Source organism: Hyla sarda, chromosome 10 (assembly GCF_029499605.1).
Source record: "Hyla sarda isolate aHylSar1 chromosome 10, aHylSar1.hap1, whole genome shotgun sequence".
In the NCBI taxonomy this organism is placed as follows: Eukaryota; Metazoa; Chordata; class Amphibia; order Anura; family Hylidae; genus Hyla; species Hyla sarda.
In genome coordinates this window covers 124429300-124445516 of record NC_079198.1, presented here as the reverse complement: position 1 = coordinate 124445516, position 16217 = coordinate 124429300, and the positions used below count along the sequence as shown (strand labels likewise).

General features: G+C 43.9%; 1 protein-coding gene across 2 annotated transcripts; it reads left to right on the top strand.

The window, feature by feature from the left end:
• The first annotated feature begins 596 nt into the window (after window positions 1-596).
• EI24 (EI24 autophagy associated transmembrane protein) lies at window positions 597-15552 on the top strand. 2 transcript variants are annotated; one of them, XM_056544272.1, is made up of 11 exons: window positions 597-745; window positions 3261-3402; window positions 6047-6192; window positions 7137-7197; window positions 9723-9789; window positions 10042-10166; window positions 11927-12046; window positions 12217-12328; window positions 13167-13278; window positions 13540-13614; window positions 14974-15552. In XM_056544272.1, the coding sequence occupies exons 2-11, from the start codon at window positions 3361-3363 to the stop codon at window positions 15116-15118; spliced, it is 1005 nt and encodes a 334-aa protein (XP_056400247.1). In that variant the 5' UTR covers window positions 597-745; window positions 3261-3360; the 3' UTR covers window positions 15119-15552. The 2 variants fall into 2 exon arrangements, with proteins under 2 accessions (XP_056400247.1, XP_056400248.1); XM_056544273.1 differs by having other exon boundaries at window positions 721-741.
• Window positions 15553-16217: the final 665 nt, after the last annotated feature.

Sequence of the window (16217 nt, the reverse complement as noted above, 5' to 3'; positions counted from 1 at the left end):
CATGTACAGCACATAAACTGAACCCTCTTAAAATTTCAGCTTCTCAATTTCCTCACGCAAATAATTTTTTGGGGTTTGCTGTATGATGGTAAAATGACTGATGTCATTGCAAAGTACAAGGGGGTCACGCAAAAAACAAGCCCTCACATGGTTATCTGGATGGAAATATAAAATAGTTATGATTTTTCGGGGGAAAAAATGAAAACGCAAAAATTGGTCTGTGTCCTTAAAGGGTTAAAACATAATGAAAAGAAAAAAAAAACCTTAAAAAAAAAAATTTTATAAGCTGTTTCCTCAAGGGGGTTAACAGAAACGGTGATACAGCAACAAAAACGCGATGTGAACGCACCCTGACGATATTACTGACTAAAATAATGCCATAAATGACGAGAAGAATAATGAGAAAAACAAAAATCCTCTCAGAAACCGCAGAGCATTAATCGCTCACAGGCGGGACATGACAAAGGCGGGAAAAATATCAGCGCACAATCACCACACGGACCGACCGCCAGAGCGCTGAGATTCCATCTCCCAGCATCCCGCAACCTAGTAACGTGACTCTACGCAGAACTTCATTCCCCAGGAGGCAACGCGCGCCGAGACGTAATTTCCTGTCATGTGATCCCAATCTTCCGGCGTGTAGTTTGAAGAGGACTTCATCTCCCAACATGCAGCGGGCTATGAGACATGCGCAGTGCGGGCGGGGCCCGGGTGTTGTGATCCAGCTGGAGGGAGATTCCAGTAGGTGAGCAGCTCTAGGGGATCTGTTGTCTGTGTCTGACAGGTAGATCTCTATTGGTGATCGATAGGCGGTGGATCTTTAGTGATCTGGTGTGTGATGGAGTGCTGTCATGTACCTGTGTTGGTTGTTGTTTTCTTGATTTCATTTTCCTGTGTTATTGTAGTGCTGTTTATCTGTTTTTTTTTTTTATCAATCCATATTCATATGTACTATCAATTTAACCCCCTTTTCCAACCAGTGTGCCTCCAGCTGTTGCAAAACTACAACTCCCAGCATGCCCGGACAGCCAACGGCTGTCCGGGCTTGCTGGGAGTTGTAGTTTTGCAACAGCTGGAGGCACCCCTGGTTGGAAAACACTGACCTATACTATATACTACTATATAGTCGAACATGCTGGGAGTTGTAGTTTTCATTTGGGGCAGCTACTGAGCCACAGGCTGTATCAGGGCATGCTGGGAGTTGAAGTTTTGCAACAGCTGGAGGCACACTGGTTGGAAAATGCTTCCAATTTTCATTTATTTTTATTTTTTTTAACGTTTTTTCCTCTTCGCCTTTCTTAGAGCCAAAACCCTTTTATTTTTCCATCCACAGACCCATCTAAGGGCTCGTTTTTTGCGCGACCAATTGTACTTCTTTGTAATTGTACTTTGTACTGGCACTTTTTCTTTTTACCATAAAATGTACGGTGCTACCAAAAATAGATATTATTTGTGATGAAAAATTGAAAAAGAAACCACAATTTATTAACCTTTCGGGGGGGGGGGGGGGGGGGATTCGTTTGGACACCGTGCACTTTACGGGGAAACTGAAAACACGTTATCTTTATTCTGTGGGTCTATACGATTAAAATGATCCCCATGGTTACAGACATTTCTATTTTTATACTGCTTTTAAACATGTTAAACTTTTTTTTAACAAAATAAGTTTAAAGGGGTATTCAGGCCGAATACATCTTATCTAAAGGATAGGGGATTAGATGTCTGATCGCGGGGGGGTTGCGCCGTTGGGTCTCCCCGCGATCTCCTTGCTTCTCCAGTCTCGGAAACTTCTGTGTTTTCGGAACTGGACACGTGACGCCACTCCCCCTCCGTTCATGTCTATGGGAGGGGGCGTGATGGCCGTTATGCCCCCTCCCATAGACCAGTATGGAGGGGGCGTGGTGTGACGTCACAAGGCCGGATGTTTTTGGCCGGAATACCCCTTTATGGTCTATTCACACGTACAGTATCCTGCGCAGGATTTTCTGCTGCAAATTTAAAAATGGAAACTAAATGACCGAGTAAGGGGAAAAATTCATATCGTGCAGTAAAAAAATTTCGGTGTTCGTAATGAACCGCCCAGCACTAACCAAATATGTTTATTTAAGTGTGTGTGTGTGTATATATATATATATATATATATATATATATATATTAGGGGTGTGAATCGCCAAGAATTTGGCGATTCGATTCGAATCGCGATACCAGTGTGGCGATTCGATATATCCCGATATATCGCGATACCGTCTAGGTGACGATACATCGCGATATATCGCGATATATCGCCCACCTGGGAGCATTCATAGATCCCAATAGACGCCGCTGTCAGCTTTGACAGCGGCGATCTAGTACTCCGGTGCACACTTTTCTCATGTTATCCCGTCCGGGCTGCAAAATAAAATAAAACGCACTTTATCTTACCTGCCAACGAGCCCGCGGAGCTCCGGTACACTCCGGTACAGGTGTTCGGTCCCCGGGCTGTATTCTTCTTACTTCCTGTTAGTCCGGCACGTCACATGGAGCTTCAGCCTATCACCAGCGGAGGCGGGACATCACTGCGGCTGGTGATAGGCTGAAGCTCCATGTGACGTGCCGGACTAACAGGAAGTAAGAAGAATACAGCCCGGGGACCGAACACCTGTACCGGAGCTCCGCGGGCTCGTTGGCAGGTAAGATACGGGCGTCCGCAGATAAAAATTTCACATCCCTAAAAGAATTGATTCAAAAATATTTTGAATCGATTCTGTATCGGCAAATGAAAAATCGCGATTATCGCGAGAATCGATTTTTTCTTACATCCCTAATATATATATATCTCTACATAAAAAGTGGGTGATTTAGCAATTTTATTGGGGGAGGGGATTAATTATATTTTTATATAATATATTTTTTATAAAATATGTATTATATTTTTGCTACTTGTTTTATATGCAATGGGATAGAGCTGATCAGTAATATCAGCCATCTAATTGTATATGGCCTTCCAGAAGTCAGACCATACAAGCGGATCCTAAAAGAGCAGCGCGGAGCAGGTAAGGAGACTTCCGGCCACCACCTTCACTCAATGAGTGCCACTTTTGGAAGGAATCAGCTCTGTTTATCTAATCATGGATAACTCCTTTAATTACTGGATGTGTCACATGACCAGCGATAACCTGGAGGCTCAGCGTCACCTCCTTTATAACCCTACTTTATAGGTTCGGGGGCCTGGACTCCTCGCAGTGATCAGTCAGTATAATATCCATGTCTCTGACCCGCAGGTCGCTGGTGCGCAGTCTTCCTCCATGATGTCCTGCCCGTCACACTTCCCCGCTCCATGCAGCTGATAGTCAAGTTGTTGAAAGGCTAGAGAAGAGGAAAATGGCTGACAGCTTGAAAAGTTTCCTCCAGGACCTTGTCCGGGTGAGTTCACAAACTGAAAACAGGATCCGAGAATGGCATGTGATGTAACCACCGACAAGATGAACTTGTTCTACTAGCAAGATTCCTATTTTAAGGCTCATTTATATGCCAAGTGTTGTGTTATACAGGAACGTATCACTTCTGTACATACATCACATTACTTATGCAGTACAGATTATGGGTTGTACCCTGTATTATTCTCCAGAGCTGCACTCACTATTCTGCTGGTGAGGTCACTGTGTACATTCATTACATTACTTATCCTGTACTGATCCTGAGTTATATCCTGTATTATTCTCCAGAGCTGCACTCACTATTCTGCTGGTGAGGTCACTGTGTACATACATTACATTACTTATCCTGTACTGATCCTGAGTTATATCCTGTATTATACTCCAGAGCTGTACTCACTATTCTGCTGGTGAGGTCACTGTGTACATACATTACATTACTTTTCCTGTAGTGATCCTGAGTTATATCCTGTATTATACTCCAGAGCTGTACTCACTATTCTGCTGGTGGAATCTCTGTGTACATAAATTGCATCACATTATTATTACTTAATTTATGTACACAGTGACCTCACCAGCAGAATAGTGAGTACAGTTCTGGAGTGTAATACAGGATATAACTCAGGATCAGTACAGGATAAGTAATGTAATGTATGTACATAGTGACCCCACCAGCAGAGTAGTAAGTGCAGCTCTTGAATATTATACAGTATAATGTACTGTATGTACCCAGGGTTTCTACATTGTACAGTCATGGCCGTAAATGTTGGCACCCCTGAAATTATTCTAGAAAATGAAGTATTTCTCACAGATTGCAGTAACACATGTTTATTCCCTTTGTGTGTATTAGAAATAAACTAAAAAAGGGAGGAAAAAAGCTCCAAAAATGGGCTGGACAAAACTATTGGCACCCTTTCAAAATTGTGGAAAAATAAGATTGTTTCAAGCATGTGATGCTCCTTTAAACTCACCTGGGGCAAGTAACAGGTGTGGGCAATATTAAAATCACACCTGAAAGCAGATAAAAAGGAGAGAAGTTCACTTAGTCTTTGCATTGTGTGTCTGTGTGTGCCACACTAAGCATGGACAACAGAAAGAGGAGAAGAGAACTGTCTGAGGACTTGAGAACCAAAATTGTGGATAAATATCAACAATCTCAAGGTTACAAGTCCATCTCCAGAGATCTAGATTTGCCTTTGTCCACAGTGCGCAACATTATCAAGAAGTTTGCAACCCATGGCACTGTAGCTGATCTCAATGGGCGTTGATGAAAGGTGTCAATGCAGGATAGTCCGGATGGTGGATAAGCAGCCCCAAACAAGTTCCAAAGATATTCAAGCTGTCCTGCAGGCTCAGGAAGCATCAGTGTCAGCCGAACTATCCGTCAACATTTAAATGAAATTAAATGCTATGGCAGGAGACCCAAGAGGACCCCACTGCTGAGAGACTTAAAAAAGCAAGACTACATTTTGCCAAAATCCTTCTGGGAAAACATCTTGTGGACAGATGAGACCAAGATAGAGCTTTTTGGTAAAGCACATCATTCTACTGTTTACCGAAAATGGAATGAGGCCTACAAAGAAAAAAAACAGAACCTACAGTGAAATATGGTGGAGGTCAATAATGTTTTGGGTTGTTTTGCTGCCTCTGGCACTGGGGGCCTTGAATGTGTACAAGACATCATGAAATCTAAGGATTACCAATTGATTTTGGGTCGCACTGTACAGCCCAGTGTCAGAAAGCTGGGTTTGTGTCCGAGATCTTGGGTCTTCCAGCAGGACAATGACCCCAAATATACGTCAAAAAGCCCCCAGAAATGGATGGTAACAAAGTGCTGGAGAGTTCTGAAGTGGCAGCAATGAGTCCAGATCTAAATCCCATTGATCACCTGTGGAGAGATCTTAAAATTACTGTTGGGAAAAGGCGCCTTCCAATAAGAGACCTGGAGCAGTTTGTAAAGGAAGAGTGGTCCAACATTCCGGCTGAGAGGTGTAAGAAGCTTATTGATGGTTATAGGAAGAGTGGTCCAACATACCGGCTGAGAGGTGTAAGAAGCTTATTGATGGTTATAGGAAGCGACTGATTTCATTTATTTTTCCAAAGGATGTGCAACCAAATATTAAGTTAAGGGTGCCAATAATTTTGTCCAGCCCATTTTTGGAGTTTGGTGATATTATATCTAATTTGCTTTTTTTCCTCCTTTTTTTGGTTTAGTTCCAATACACACAAAGGGAATAAACGTGTGTATAGCAAAACATGTGTTACTGCAATCCTTTTCTGTGAGAAATACTTCATTTTCTAGAAAAATTTCAGGCCATGGCTGTTTGTATCTTATTTCTATATATAAACTGTAAAGTGGAGATTGTCAGCAGATCCTGTAGAAGAATCTCTAATCTGTGCCCCTTTAAATGTGTCCTATGTGGGTGAGGTGGTGGTGTAAGAACTACATACAGATCTACTGTTGTTTTCCCTTTATATTGTGTGATTCATGCTGGGATTTGTGGTTTCCTGGCTGATATCGTATGAAGCTGTGTCTTGTTTTCTGGGCGTCTTAACGTTTTCTTGTTTTCTTCTTCTTGAAGTATTTAATGGCCTGTTAATTATTAATCGCACATTATCGCTCTGTCCTGCAGGGTATTAAAGACTCCATTTGGGGAATATGTACGATTTCCAAGCTGGATGCTCGGATTCAGCAGAGACGAGAAGAGCAGAGGAAGAGGCGTGCAAGTAGTGCATTGGCCCAGCGCAGAGCCCAAAGTGAGGAGAGGAAGCCAGAGAAGTGAGTTTGATCATAACCATTATAATCGCTGTTCTCTGCCAGCAAGTGGGTATCTCTATAAAGAGGAAGAACTACAACTCCCAGCATGCTGTGATAGCTACAGGTTGTCTGGACATGCTGGGAGTGGTATTCTCTCTACAGGTTGGGGGCTTCTCATCTAGGGATGTTTCAGTACATAACTATGCCATGCAGAGATCTGGGAAAGCTGATTGACAATCTTTGTGTGCTGCCCTATTGGTTGTCACTCATTTTTAGAAAACAGATCTGTTAAAGGGGTATTCCGGTGGAAAACCTTTTTTTATTTATTTTTTTATCAACTGGTGCCGGAAAGTTAACCAGATTAGTAAACTACTTCTATTAAAAAATCTTAATCCTTCCAGTACTTATTAGCCGCTGAATACTACAGAGAAATTTATTTTCTTTTTGGAACATGGAGCTCTCTGCTGACATTATGAGCACAGTGCTCTCTGCCGACATCTCTCTGCTGTCCAGAGCAGCATATGTTCGCTATGGGGTTTTTCTTTGGACAGTTCTTAAAATGGACAGAGGTGTCAGCAAAGAGCACTGTGGTCATGTCAGCAGAGAGCTCCTCTGTAGTATTCAGCAGCTAATAAGTACTGGAAGGATTAAGATTTTTTAATAGAAGTAATTTACAAATCTGTTTCAACTTTTTGGCACCAGTTGATAAAAAAAAAAGATTTCCACCGGAGTACCCCTTTTAAGAGTACATTGGTAACCAATATGGCTGCTCACAGAGATTGCTGACCAGCTATTCTAGGCCCCTGAATGACATATCTGCTTAGGTACACTTTGAGACACCCCTCTCTTCTTTGATGCTACATAACTAGGCAGATTTGCCACCCAGGGCTGTAGGAAAGCTGGGGCCTGTAATGGGGACTATCTAGTTTGTTACTCACTGTCACCAATTTTTTTTGTGTTCATAGTGAGCCTCGCATTGTCACCCGAATTTTTCAGTGTTGTGCTTGGAACGGCGGTGTCTTCTGGGTACGTACCTTCTGAATCCATCTTCTAACCAGTCATTGAGACTCATCAAAAGATGGTAGAAGTCGCACATAGATATAAATGAATTATTGAGATGCATTGGGCAAATTGGGGTTTCTCAAAAATGGTGAACCAAACCTATGTATGGATTTGACACAGTGTCCCATAGGAAACCCTTCATGGGTCTTGCCTACTTCCCACAGTTAAAGTGTACCTCCGATGATGGTCTCAGGGGCAAGAGATCTATATAAATTTCTCATCATTTTTGGAACATGAGACTTACCTTGGGATTACAACAGAATACAGAAATGCCGGAATCTATAGACTTGCACGGGACTTCCGAAAAATACTTCTCCTGATTGCTGTAATTCCGGGCAAGTCTCGGGCTCCAAATTTGTAGAGAAATATATTAGATAACCTTTGTCACATTTGCCTAGAGGGGCACAGTTTTTTTTTGGATCACTGACTCTCTACGAGTTGTCTGCAGCAGAATTTTAGCTGTGGAGAATCCGCAGCAGTCCATATAAACTTCAATGGGGTCTGCACCAAATTTGCTGCTGAAAATTTTCTGTAGAGAGACCACCTTCATTTATAGTTTGCAATCAAATCCACCCATGTGAACGCACCCTTAGGGTCTATTCGCATGTACAGTATTCAAATTTGATGCGCAGGATTTTAAACTGTTCGGTCATTTAGTTTACATTGAAATCTGCAGCAGAAATTCCTGTGCATCAAGTCTGCGTAGAATACTGTACGTGTGAATAGACCCTTAGGGTATATTCACAGGTGCAAATTTTCTGCAGCTGATTTTGCTAAACATTGAAGTTAATGGATAGCAAGATCAGCTACAGATAATCTGCAGCAAAATATGCAGCACAATGCGCACGTGTGAACTTACCCTTAGGGGTCACACGGGCAGATTTTTTTGCAGGTTTTCCGCTGCGTATTTGTAAGGGGGCGGGCTCTTCTTGGCTGTCCGCAGCAGATTTTCCACGGCGGAATTTACGCTGCGGAAAATCCACCGCAAGCCCCATTGAAGTCAGTAGGGACTGCGGCGGATTTTCCGCAGTGTAAATTCCACCGCGGAGAAGAGCCCGCCCACTTTCAAATACGCAGCAGAAAACCCTCAAAAAAATCCACCCGTGTGAATGTACCCTAAAGGTCTGTTCACAAGGGCGGACTTAAAGGAGAAGTGCAGCGAAAAGTTTTTACCTGTCCCTGTGCCCGGGCTGCAAAAACATAAAAAACAAACTTTAACTCACCTTTCTACGTTCTCCCATTGCTTCGGTATCTGCGTCCCGTTCCTCCGCTGCTCGTCTTCCTTCTTCTTAGGCTCGAAATGTCACACTGCAGTCAGCGTATGGCCGGCCGCAGTGATGTTCCGCCTCTGCCAGTGATAGGCTGAGTGCACTGTCATGTAAGGAGCCCAAGCAGCAGGGAGAAGGAGGAGCCAGACCTCCTTACATGACAGTGCACTCATGCTGGCCGAGGCTGAACATCACTGCGTCCGCCATACGCTGACAGCACTGTGACGTTTCGAGCCTAAGACAAAGGAAGACGAGCAGCAGCAGCATGTTTCCCGCTGGGAGTTTGAATTTTGGGTGGATCCTCGGCTAGAAACACTCTGCTCTCTCGCAATTAAATCCGCCCATGTGAGCAGACCCTTAGAGTTTGTTACAATTGTGTCCAGTCTGAACTCCAGACTCATACATTTTAAAGGGTTACTCCGCTCCCCAGCGTCCAGAACATTGAGTACCGAACACTGTGTGCGGGCTTCCGTCTTCACGCCCGCCCCCTGTCATGTGACGTCACGGAGGGGGCGTGATGGCTGTCGCGCCCCCTTTCCATAGACTTTCATTGAGGGGGCAGGCCGTGATGTCACGAGGGGGCGGGCGTGAACACGGAAGCCCGTACACAGCGTTCAGAACTCAATGTTCCGGACGCTGGGGAGCGGAGTAACCCTTTAATAAACTAGGAGCAGAATGTCAGTATTTTGCTTTTACAACTATTGCATGTGCTTTTATGACTGGTGAAAGTCCGACCTCTGAGAATAAAGGGGATGCAGGGATATCACTACACCACTGCTCAGGGTTTTTTTTCTCGCACAGCAGCTCTGGACAACCAATTGCAGCCTTTCCCATTTATGTGAACAATGTCGCACTGCACAGACTGATAACATAGGACTTTTGTGCTGGAAAAAACCCTGCGCCCCCTTCATTCCTAGGTTTTAGACCCCAACCCGTCATAAAGTGATCCTAGTGCATTGTTTTCCTAACAGTGTGCCTCCAGCTGTTGCAAAACTACAACTCCCAACATGCCCGGACAGCCAAAGGCTGTCCGGGCATGTTGGGAGTTGTAGTTTTGCAACAGCTGGAGACACGCTGTTTGGTAAACATTGTCCTAGAAATATACCATCACATTATGAAATGCATCTCGCAGTCTCTGCCCACCGCATCCATGACATATTCTGTATAGTGCTTAGTGTTAGTATTAGACTCGGCCTTACTTTATCTATGGTTTCCTTGCAGCTAAGTCTCTTCTTGTTCTACCGAATGTTCATCCCTCTTCTGCAGTCAGTCACAGCAAGAATAATAGGTAAGAAACACCCTGGGGGGGGGGGGGGTGTGGGTGATGGTGTTGTGGTCTCCTGATGCTACATGATTGTATGAACCGATTGGACACATGACATAAACCTATAGTACAAATATAACATAGATTTCTTTGTATAATGGATTAATGGCTAAAATCATTGTATGTCTTACACCGCACCTCAGGGCAGTTGTTGCTTCTGCAGTTTTAGTGATTTTGAACTCCAATTTGATGTGTAGTACGTCTCCTTCTTGTCAGGTGACCCTTCCTTGCATGGAGATGTCTGGTCCTGGCTGGAGTTCATCCTCACGTCTGTGTTTAGCGCACTCTGGGTCCTTCCCCTTTTTGTGCTCAGCAAGGTGGTCAACGCCATATGGTTCCAGGTAAGAGGTTTTATTATTAGGTGTTAGTCTGGGGCACCATGTCCACCACAGATCATAAGTGCAGGGAAGCTTACGTTCTTTGTTCTTTTTGTGTTTAGTAGGTGTCTAGTGCTCTCCTTCACCTCCTACTGAAATGGGAGTGGGGGGGGGGGGGGGGAGTTTATATATTATATTAGAGCAAACTTACACCCCATACTGATTACTCTTCACCTACACTGGTTTTGATAAATCTTCCCCAATGTCTTCTAGATCCATTTCTGTCTTTGGAGAAACTGCATGTGTGATACGAGCCTTAAGTAGTTTCTTTAAAGGGGTACTCCGCTGATCAGCTGTTCCGAACACTGGAGTCAGGAGCTCGTGACGTCAAAGCCCTGCCCCATCATGACATCACGCCCTGCCCCCTCAATGCAAGTCTATGGGAGGGGGTGTGACAACTGTCACGCCCCCCCCCCCTCCCATAGACTTACATTGAGAGGGCGGGGCGTGACATCATGAGGGGGCGAGGCTATGACGTCACAAGCTCCCGACTCCAGTGTTCGGAACAGCTGATCAGCGGAGTACCCCTTTAAAGAAACTACTTAAGGCTCGTATCACACATGCAGTTTCTCCAAAGACAGAAATGGATCAAGAAGACATTGGGGAAGATTTATCAAAACCAGTGTAGGTGAAGAGTGGGTGCAATTGCCCCTAGCAACCAATCAGATCGCTTCTTTCATTTTTCACAGGCCTCTTTAAAAAAAATGAATAAAGCAATCTGATTGCTATGGGCAACTGCACCGCTCTTCCTCTACACTGGTTTTGATAACCCCCCCCCCCCCCCCACTTCATGTTTCAGTAAATTGCATCAAAACTGCATGTGGGATTACAAGCAACACGGAGGGTGTACTGATACACGTCACATCTAAAGGGTAGCAATTACCGTAAAGGGAATCTGCACTGCTGGAGCTGACGGTGGTGGCCAAACTTATAAAATCTCCTTTTTATTTCTCAGCCAAGTGTCAGGGAGGTGGAGCCGAGTGCCACAGCCTGCCACACCTCCTTGCTCTCCTTAATTGACGGACAGGTTAGGCCAGGGCTCAAGTCCTGCAGGAACTCGTGGGAACGGAGTTCCTGCACTTTTTCCACAGTAGGAACGCAGTTCCCATTAGCAGGAGTCCTGCAGCCCCTAAAAGGGGTACTCCGCTCCTAGACATCTTATCCCCTATCCAGATCTAATCGCGCGAGCTCGGCTGTGGCACCTCAGACATCCGGTGCATGGAGTGAACTTTGCTCCATGCCGAATGACTGGCGAAGGGGGGGGGGGGGGGGCAGAGGCTTGTGACATCACGGCCATGCCCCCTCAATGCAGGGCTATGGGAGGGGGCATGACGGCCATCATGCCCCCTCCCATAGACTTGCATTGAGGGGCTGTGGCCGTGACGTCACGAGCCTCCGTTACTGCACCCAACGCTCTAAACCAATGCTAGGTGCAGCAGGGAGAATGCGGGGGTCCCCAGCAGCGGGCCCCCTGCAATCAAACATCTTATCCCCTATCCTTTGGCTAGGGGATAAGATGTCTAGGGGTGGAGTACCCCTTTTAGTGGAAATTTTGGGTGAGTTCCCACACTTTTTTTCCCAGGACTTGACCCCCTGGGTTAGGCCCATTAATGAGACAATAATGAGGGGTTGAGTAAGAAATATATTCCCAGAAGTCTTTACTGCAGGATTGTGAATTGTATAGAACCTCATAAATGAACATTGGGTTTTCGTGTTTCCTTCAGGACATTGCAGATTTGGCGTTTGAGATGTCCGGCAGAAAAGCACAGCCCTTCCCTAGTGTCAGTAAGATCATTGCTGACATGCTGTTTAACCTCCTGCTCCAGGCGCTTTTCCTCATCCAGGTAATTCCCTATGTATAGACAGGGACTCTATCTGTGGACCTGCCCCATCACAGGCTATAGATGAGCAGTGGACTGTAGATCAGAGTAATATATCCACGGCTCATGTAGACTCTATCTGTGATTATATTGTGTATGGCCGGTGCTGACTCCTGTCTTGTATATGGCTGCAGGGCATGTTTGTCAGTCTCTTCCCCATAGAAGTGATCGGACAGCTCATCAGTCTGCTGCACATGGCTCTTCTCTACTCCCTCTACTGCTTCGAATACAGATGGTTCAACAAAGGTAACAGAGATTATCTCATAGACCAGTGGTCTCCAACCTGACGACCTCCAGTTGTTGCAAAACTACAACTCCCAGCATGCCCGGACAGCCGTTGGCTGTCCGGGAATGCTGGGAGTTGTAGTTTTGCAACATCTGGAGGTCCGCAGGTTGGAGACCACTGTCATAGACAGTCATGTGACTAGTCTTCGGTCTGAACCACGATCTCATGTCATCACCCACCCTCTTTGTTTGTCTTTTTTTTTTTTCTCAACTCCTACTCTTAATTTGTCTTTCCTCTTTTTTTCTTCTGCGCCTCGAACTCTCTCTCTTGCTCTTTTTTCGCCTTTTTTTTTTGCTTCTTTTTCTCTCTCTACCTCTTACTTTTTTTCTCTCCTTTTTTTCCCTCCTACTTTTTAATTTTTTCTCTTTTTCCTCTACCTCTTACTTTTGTTTGCTTTTTTTTCTGTCTTCTATTTCTCTCTCTCTCTCTCTCTCTCTCTCTCTACCTCTTACTTTGTAACTTTTTTTTTCTCTCTCTCTCTACCTCTTACTTTAACTTTTTTTTTCTCTCTCTCTCTCTACCTCTTACTTTGTAACTTTTTTTTCTCTCTCTACCTCTTATTGTTTTCATTTTTTTTTCTCTTTTTTTCCCTCTCTCTACCGCTTACTTCTTTTCACCTTTTTTTTTTTTCCACACTCTTCCTCTTACTTTTTTTTAACCTTTTTTCCTCTTTTTTTCCCACTCTCTACCTCTTACACCTTTTTTTTTCTCTTTTTTTCCTCTCTCTACCTCCTGCTTTTTTTTTCTCCCCTTTGTGTGTCTGTTTTTCTTGGTCTCTCTATCTCTTTTCTTTTTCAGGGATTGAGATGCATCAGCGGTTATCAAACATTGAGCGTAACTGGCCCTATTACTTTGGCTTTGGTTTACCCCTTGCCTCCCTCACAGCCATGCAGTCGTCATATATCATCAGGTAAGGCTGCTTACATACCGTGTTCAGGCAATAGAGGAAACTAGTCCATAAAGACTGTAATTTAACTTGTAATTATGTAAATGTGGCATCACCTCCAGGATCGGGATGGCACATCATATATCTGTACATTTACCATGATGGTTATTGTAAGTTAGTAATATTATTAAGCAGGATATGCAGCTTGAGAAGCGATATCAGGATCTTTGACATTGGTGACAGCTGAGATCATGTCAATGACATTTTTTTCCTCGCTTCTTGCAGTGGCTGCCTCTTCTCCATTCTCTTCCCGCTGTTTATCATCAGTGCGAATGAAGCAAAGACACCCGTGAAAGCATAGTAAGTATTGTCCTACCAAGTAGCGAAAGAACACAGCTTAGAGCAGTATTGCACATCCAGCAAATAAATGTTATTCTTTGTATAATGAAAGATTTAGATTTTAAAGGGGTATTCCAGGAAAAAACTTTTTTTATATATGTCAACTGGCTCCAGAAAGTTAAACAGATTTGTAAATTACTTCTATTAAAAAATCTTAATCCTTTCAGTTCTAAACTGGGCGTTTACCGAGACACGTGTCATCAGAGAGCACTTAGACAGAAAAGAACCTTAACTTCAGAAGCTCATAAGTACTGAAAGGATTAAGATTTTTTTAATAGAAGTAATTTACAAATCTGTTTAACTTTCGGGAGCCAGTTGAGATATATATATATATATATATATATATATATATATATATATAAAAAAAGTTTTTTTATCCTGGATAACCCCTTTAAATTAATTGTGAGTTATTAGCCAGGGAAGCAGTGGCATTAGGCTCCACTCCCTGGCTGGCAGAGAGATCCGTACATTACTCTGTATACACTTCTGTGGACTTCTATGCAGAGAAATGGACGGATCTCTCAGTCAGCCGGGGAATGAAGCGCAATTCTACCTGCCTCCCCAGCTTATAACTCAATCACATTGGTTCTCAGGAGTAACACCCGATGCGATCAACAACTTTTGACGTGTCTGATCGACATGACAAAAGTTGTTTTTAATGACCATAATGCTTTAAATTTACTTTTATGTCCCAATTCCTCTCAGTTTTCAATACCTCTGCTTACTGTCCTTTATTATAAACCTTCATTGTTTAATTCCAGAGCATACAATTGTGTCCTCCCATGTGCCCTGTTTAGGAGGTCTCAGGATGTAAGCAGTATGTTTCCTTTCACTGTCAGCAAGCAGAGATCAAAAACTGCAACCGATTTGTCTTGGCGACATGATGCAGAGTGCATTAAAGGGGTATTCCGGGCAAAAACATCTGCGTCTCCAGTTTTGGAAACCTCTGGGTTTCCGGGACTGGGGACGTGACACCACGCCACGCCCCCTCCATTCATGTCTATGGGAGGGGGCGTGACAGCTGTCACGCCCCCTCCCAAAGACATGAATGGAGGGGGCGTGCAGTGGCGTGACGTCACGTCCCCAGTCCCGGAGGTTTCCGAAACTGGAGACGCAGCCTGGCATAGAATGTGGGTGCTGCAGGGAGATCACGGGGGTCCCAGCAGCGGGCCCCCCATGATCAGGCATTTTATCCCCTATCCTTTTGGATAGGGGATAAGATGTTTTTGGCCAGAATACCCCTTTAAGTATGTGGCATGGATATAGCTGAGCTAAACTGCAGTCACAGTCTGATCGTCCTCCATCTTTCTGTATCCACAGTCACTTCCAGCTGCGTCTCTTCTCTCTGGTCGTCTTCCTCAGCAACCGTCTCTTTCACAAGACTGTCTACCTGCAGTCCAGCCTGAGCGCCACCACCAGCCCTCACCCGTCTCCTGCCAAACACAAGGCCACACTGGGACATTAAAGGAGCAGTCCGTCCCCAGCGACCGCCATGTTTTTAACTCTTTCTGACCGGCACAAGTGTTCTGTCTCCTCCGCACAAGGTGCCACGTTTCTTACATTGTGTTTCTTTCTGTTCTTCACCTTATTGCTGGGCCCCTCAGTCCTGAGACTATTGCTCGTTTGTAAAACTTTTGCGCGTGTCAAACAAGTACAGCCCTGATCTGGATTATCCAATTTTTTAAGGTTTGTAAGATCTTCAAGATTCAACCAGATGTCTCCAAATGCAGCAAAGAAGAGTGACAAAGTAACCCTAACACCCCCCCCCCCCCCAAACAGATCTGTGTAACCCAGTGCCGCTCCTTACAGTACAGTGTTAGACGTTTCCACAGAATTATCTGCAGAATTATTATATTTTTTTTCTATTAAATCTATCTATCCCCCTAAGGAAAAAAAAAATATCAAGTGGTAAATTTTGGAATATGTACATTGATTAGATAGATAATTCATATGGAGTGAGCGACATCAACTGGGTGATCTCGCCATTGAGCGATTTCCTGCAATTCTGTCCATGCCGTCATCCCAGACTGGATTATTGGAAGAAACGGAAATTGTTATTTTATTTTTTTAAATTTAGGGTATCCAGTAATTCCTAAGCACTTGGGCGTCATCACTCAGGGATGAAAGGGGTTAATTTACGGTTTTTATTACCTTGATGTTAATTATTTGTGTCTAATTGAGCGATGGACAAAAAAAGAAAAAGGAAAAAAAATACTTGTCTAAATTTGACCATTTTGTGATTTACAAAAAGAAAAAAAAAAGCAGCAAATGAACAATTTCTATGTGACTGATGTGACATGTCGTGGATCTGTTCTATCTTTATTTTTTTCCTATACATTACCCGGGGAACATGAGGGTGAGACATCCGCAAATAGCTTAGACCTGACAATCACCCAAGGCACGTGGTTTGTATCAAACACATAAAATGCAGTAGAACTGCATAGATGGATTTATCCTATTGAGTGAGATGAATGTCTCAAACTTTGTCTAGGGCAGATTTACAAATGTGTATTTATGAAATAAATAAAAAATTGTTGGGGAGCAGCCTGGGTGTAAACACTTGT